The sequence below is a fragment of the Lactuca saligna genome, chromosome 9, assembly GCF_052625555.1.
Source record: "Lactuca saligna cultivar CGN05327 chromosome 9, ASM5262555v1, whole genome shotgun sequence".
Taxonomy (NCBI): domain Eukaryota; kingdom Viridiplantae; phylum Streptophyta; class Magnoliopsida; order Asterales; family Asteraceae; genus Lactuca; species Lactuca saligna.
In genome coordinates this window covers 166429110-166435429 of record NC_136425.1, presented here as the reverse complement: position 1 = coordinate 166435429, position 6320 = coordinate 166429110, and the positions used below count along the sequence as shown (strand labels likewise).

The 6320-nt window shown below is 33.5% G+C and overlaps 1 protein-coding gene and 1 pseudogene across 1 annotated transcript; both read right to left on the bottom strand.

The window, feature by feature from the left end:
* Positions 1–246: 246 nt before the first annotated feature.
* Positions 247–2833, bottom strand: LOC145015424 (G-type lectin S-receptor-like serine/threonine-protein kinase LECRK3; annotated as a pseudogene).
* A 1548-nt stretch (positions 2834–4381) lies between these two features.
* LOC145015425 (putative glutathione S-transferase parC) lies at positions 4382–5399 on the bottom strand. The gene is made up of 2 exons (XM_078973900.1): positions 5042–5399; positions 4382–4865 (listed from the first exon to the last, which is right to left on the bottom strand). Exons 1-2 carry the CDS (start codon positions 5360–5362, stop codon positions 4524–4526), a joined length of 663 nt encoding a protein of 220 aa, XP_078830026.1. The 5' UTR covers positions 5363–5399; the 3' UTR covers positions 4382–4523.
* Positions 5400–6320: the final 921 nt, after the last annotated feature.

The following is a 6320-nucleotide window of genomic DNA, read 5'->3' as shown; positions in this document are numbered from 1 at the left end:
TTACGAGAATGGATGCTCTTAATATAGTTGTCAAAAACAAATCCATTAACCGAGATTAGTTAGCTATTCGCAAACAAAGTTCTCAAAAACAAGAACATTAAACGTCTACTGGTCTTGTTACGTGAAAAATCCTAAAATCGAGAATAAAATAACACATTTTTATATTTGAGATAATCAAGATAGTAAGCTTCAAGGATAATTTAACCTCGCTAGCTAGTTTCTCAAAATGTGATAATCAAACGGTATTTTACAGCCTTTATTTGTATAAAGATTAGGGAAGATTGTGCTAACATAGAAACTAACCATAAGAAACAACATATAGGATTTACCAGGAGAACATATATAGTAGAGTAACTAGAGACTAGTAACCGGTAACAGAGAAGGAACATGGACATGGAGGTTCTGCCACCTCAATTCCTCCTTCAAGCATCTGGATGACCTTCCTCATGGTTGGCCTCATGGATGAGTTCTCTTGTACACACCACAGGCCAACCATGACAAAAGTTGCAAGTTTCTTGTAGTCATCCAATGCCTCCAGATCGTTCTCAACAAATGTATCCAATCGACCTTCTTGATAGTAATCCCATGCAAGATCAGTTAAAACTGCCACCCCTTTCTCACCACTCTCGTAAACCAAGCTCTTTCGGCATGAAATGATCTCTAGCAGCAACACACCAAAGCTATACACATCAACTTTTACTGTGACAGGCATCTGCCTAAACCATTCAGGAGCAACATAACCTTTTGTTCCTCTTATTCCAGTGTTTGTATGACTTTGATTCATCATCAAAAGCTTTGCCAATCCAAAGTCAGAAATCTTAGCATTCAAGTAATCATCAAGAAGTATATTCTGAGGCTTTATGTCACAGTGAATGATCTGGGTGCTACACTCTTCATGAAGGTATGCGAGTCCCTTAGCAATCCCAACAGCAATATAAATCCTCTGTCTCCATGTAGGCTTCGTTTCTGCAAAAAGATACTCCGCTAAAGTGCCATTGCTCATAAACTCATAAACCAATACCCGCTGCTCACCATTATCACAGTACCCAAGAAGCTGCACCAAATTTTTTTGATGAGTCCTTGCAATAGCATCAACCTCGGCTTTGAATTCCTTTTCACCATCTTGAACAACCGTATTTAACTTCTTCATAGCCACTGTCCTTTTTCCTATCACACCTTTGTAGACTGTCCCAAAAGCCCCTTTCCCCAATTCATATTTGAATCCTTCCGTAGCTTCAACTAGTTCTTGAAATGTAAACCGAGGCAGATTGGTTTCAACATCATTACTATTTGAATATGTGTTTCTCGGTTTCTTCTTGTAGATTACAAAGAAACCCACACAAATCACACCAATCAACACAAAGATTACAAACACAGAAGTACCTAAGAGAACCGATCCAACAACTATCAGACTTCTTCCATCATTTTTTTCTCCGGGGAGCCCAGGAGGGATTTGAGGCGGAGGACCACCAATCCGGTATTTCACAAACGGCTTCACACCTGCAGTCATCCTCCCATTAGAGAGTGGAAGCCTCTTCCTCCAACATTGGTTGTCCCAGTATACTGCAACAGCACAGAAACAGTCTACCAAGCAGGCGCTTTTGCAGGTGTCTTCATCACTCGGGGCCATTTTCACATAGTCTGAAAATGGCCAATCAATATTATCAAGCTCGATGAAATCAAACAGGTCTTCCCCATTATTGGACTCAACTTGATCACATGTTGGAGTGAAATCAGGCTTGCAATCACCACTGGGATTATTTGGATCAAGCAATGAGAACCCCTGTGGGCATTCACATTTTCGGCGGTTACCATCAAGGCTGCAAACATTGTTATACCCACAAGCTCCGCTATCCGTCCTCATACGGATATTACATATGTTTTCTGGCATAAACGATATTACTTCCCAGCTTGTATTGCCAGTTGCATTCTTAGGGTGGTAGTATTGACGAAAAACCCCATCATAATCTAGAGTAGCTCTATAATAATAATAATCTCCAGAAGGAACTGTGTCTCTTTGTGTAAGACCAAATCTTTCGCCATTTCTTTTCAATATATAAATGCATCCCATTGCATCATAAATCACTTTCTCACCGGAATTTGTGGAATTGGCAGCATCAGATGTGCCACTGGAATCATAAACATCATAAGCATTACCTGAAAGTATATCTCGAGTGTTAAGAACAAGATTTCCATCTTGTTGGAAACGTAACTGGAATCGTCCACCCGAGAAATTTGTTGCACTGATTGTTGAATTCATCCCTCTATCTGTCTCCATAACCTGAGTAGGCAACAAGGTGTTTGCTGGAAAATCAAAACTACCCCATAACTTGCGAGAATTGCTACCAAAAACCACAAAGTTACCTGTATCATTCATCAGACCTGATGCAACAGCGGAAATGGACCCAGATCTCCATACCTATGTTCCCTGAGGATCACTCAGTACGAGTCCACTTGCACGAAGTAGCTCAACTTTGGATCCAGTAGGCACCATCCGACCTTCTTCTGGATACCAGATGATCGTCTTGTCAGGTATCTTGTCATACCATATGGATAACAAGAAATTATCGTTCCCTTGAACTTGTTGGAACCCAAAGGCAAATTCACCTGAAGATGAAAGCCATGGCTTGACATCGGGTGTGGCGGTGAGTGATGCACCAACAGATACAGAACCATCATTCTGTTGTGCAGCTATGAAACGTAGGAAAATAGTTAGCAAGAGGAGACGCAATTGGGCTAGAGCCATATGAAATTGGTGGAATGATGGACAACAATGATGAAATGAGGATTTAATGAATAATAAGATTGTCGCTTTAAGGTCAACAGAAAAACTTTTGGAGTCTACAACTAATGCAACAAGTCTCTTGTCGGGAGGAATTCATGATTGGTCTTTATTGTTCCTTTCCTTGTCATGACAATTGTTGACCATTTCCTTCGCATTTTCTTAGGTTTTATGGTTCCTTTCCTGGTAATGACAATTGTCAATCAACGGAAAACACAGACGACAGGACATATACAATCAGCCAACTAGAAAGCAAGACGTAAATTAAACCAAAGACCATTTCTTGCGTATGTCATATGTGACGTTATTTTTTCAAGATGATACAAACGTTTTACAACCGGTCCTATTACATAGACACCACTTTACTCTCTCTCTCTCTCTCTCTCTCTCTCTCTATATATATATATATATATATATATATATATATATATATATATATATATATATATAAGGTTAGGTTCATTTGAGACCACCTATATTTGTGAGACCGTGAGACGCATTTTTTTATTTTTTTTATTTTTTTATAGTTAATTCATGTTCCTAAAATAATATTTAAAAAAAGAGTTTTTTGATTTTTCCATTTATTTTGCATTTTAAAATTATTTTTAGAATATGTACAGTGTAATATATTCTATTTAGAATATTTCACGTATTTTTCAAAAAAAAAAGGGTTTTTTTTTATTTTGTTTTTAGTTTATTCAAGTTCCGAAAATAATATTTAAAAAAAAGAATTTTTAGATTTTTCCATTTATTTTGCATTTTAAAATTATTTTTAGAATATATAAGTGTAATATTCTATTTAGAATATTTCACGTATTTTAAAAAAAAAACGGGATTTTTTTTAATTTTTTTTATTAATTCAAGTTCCGAAAATAATATTTAAAAAAAGAATTTTTGGATTTTTCCATTTATTTTGCATTTTAAAATTATTTTTAGATTTGGTCTCACGGTCTCACAAAATTAGAATGGTCTCAAATGAACCTGAATATATATATATATATATATATATATATATATATATATATATATGTATATATATATATATATATATACATCAAATGAAGAAGAAAACTGAAGGCAAAAGCATCAGACTTAAAATACGTCAAATGTACACATAGCAGGAAAATTAACCAACTTGTATCAGTTTCAAATTGCAGGAAATAATAACGTACATTTTTACTATTAGGCTGGAGGGAGTAGCTCGCTAAGGGCGCCAAGTCCACTCCCTAAGATGTGCTAAGCAAGTCGCAAGGTGAAACCCGCTGCCTTATTAGAAAGAGGAAAGAAAAAGTTGTGAAGAGAATAAGGGATTTTGATTGGTCTTTTTAATTTGTTTTTTCTTTTGTTCATATCAGATACCTTTTCATTGGTTTTTTAGATGGAAGGTAAAAATGATGTTAATGCGTGACTATTATAAACATGTACCTAAATATTTTGGAGTTACAATGCCTTATCTTTAATTTTAAAACACTTTGACATTTGTTTAACCAATTTTTTGTTGGCTATTGTTTTACAAGAAAAAAAGAGGAGATTTTTTTGCACATCGGTGATTCGTTACGGCTGCTATTTATGGACACGGAGAAAAAAGACACATTAGTCTTTCAAAGAAACCAACTTATATTGTGCACATGAAAGTACATGCCTTTATTTGACAAAACATAAAAATACATTTCCATTTTAGAAATCACTAACCCATCGCCCAGAGGGGTTACTAAAAACATACACAAAAACCACCAAACATTTACTTTGTGAGATAATTATTGAGATACACAATGAAGTCGTAAATCTTGATTGGATCATCAAGAGACTTTGCCACACTTTCCTTTTCTGAACACCTTTTGGCCCATGAAACTAAAATCGGACACTCTTCTTCAATGCTAAATTTACCAAAAGTTTCCCATGTATAAAATCTACTATAAAATGGTATAAGTGATATGTCAACAAACCCTAAATTGTCACCACCAAAAAAGGGTTTGTTTCCAAGTTCCCCTTCAACTAATTTCAAGATTCTTAGCACATTTTTCTTGCCACTCTCTTGTTCTTCCCCTTTGCATCGATATATCTTCCTGCTTGCTTCATATAGCTACAAAGCAAAAGTTAATCATATTAGTTCAAAGAGTAATTTTAATCATTATATGTAAGAAAATTTGAATTTAATCGAATAATAATTTAATAATAATGTAATAACTTAAAGGAGATACTCTAACAGATGAAAATACTCAAGTAGAATCGAAGGAAGGAAGATGATTAGATAAATACCTCTTTGTCGATGAAATCAGCCCAAAATCGAGCTTGTGATCTCTCATATGGATCGGAAGGAAGGAAGGAAGCTGATCGATCGCTCCAAACCTCGTCGATGTACTCCACTATGTTTAGTGATTCACATACGGATTTTCCATTATGAACGAGTACTGGAACTTTGTTATAAACAGGATTGATTGTAGAGAGAAGAGGGGATTTGTTGAACAGATCCTCTTCTTTGTATTCGTAAGGAATTCCCTTCTCTTCCAAAGCAATTTTGACTCTGCACCCAAAGGGACTTGACCAGAAATTCACCAAAATGAGTTCCTCCTTCACCATGTCTGAAAGAACTTTGGGAGGAATGGGGGTCAGCGTCAGTTGGGGTTTGGGTTATAAGGATGAATCATATTTCACTTAGACCCCCTTGTATTATCATATTTCACTTAGACCCCCTCGTATTATGGCTTATATATAGATCGATGCTCGTCCAAGTTTTCAACTTTTCATCGTGAATAAAACAATTTAGAATCTTTTATCTTAATCTTCTAATATTTTCTAATCTTTTTTCTCTAATAAATGAGATTTTTTTTTTTTTTTTACACTTTTATTTATTTTACCACATGTTATTGTATGGTTATTTAGAATTATTTTTTATTCCATATGTAATTTTTTGGTTTTTCTATTTTATTAAGTTTCATATGGTATTTAAATTTAATAATAAATACATATCAATTTCATTAATGAATTTTCTTTATAATTTCAAATTTTAAAAATAAAATCTCATTAATTTGCTTTGATTATGTTATCTAAAGGGTTTGTTTAAATTTAAAAGAGAAAAAGAAAACATTTTAATTTTAATAATTCAATATTTTCTTATTTTTCTTATAAATTCAAATTTCTCAAATGTTTATATATATATTTAATTGTTTTAAATACACTCATGTAATACATGAGGCTCACACCTAATCTATCTTAATAAATAAAAATGATTTTGCCACATGTTTTCTTCTTCTTAATTTTGACACTTGTTATTTTTAGATTCTTTTGAATTTTTTAATATCCACTTGTTATTTTTATAGTTTTTTTCCTTTTTATTCAAATCTCACCTATTAAATGTCACCTCATATTAATAAATTTTATAAATATATTAATTAATGTACATAATAACTTTTTATTTTTGAATTCCTCTTTCTATTAATATATTAATTAATGTATATGTATATTAATTAATATAGATAGTAATTTCCATTTGTGAATTCATATTAATTAATTTCATTAGTATAGATTAATTAAGATC

Excerpts from the sequence above, each read along its gene's own strand:
- LOC145015425 (XM_078973900.1), bottom strand. The coding sequence starts at position 5,362 with ATGGTGAAGGAGGAACTCATTTTGGTGAATTTCTGGTCAAGTCCCTTT. Across the intron at positions 4,866-5,041 it reads CTGATTTCATCGACAAAGAG|CTATATGAAGCAAGCAGGAA; the intron begins GTATTTATCTAA and ends TTTGCTTTGTAG.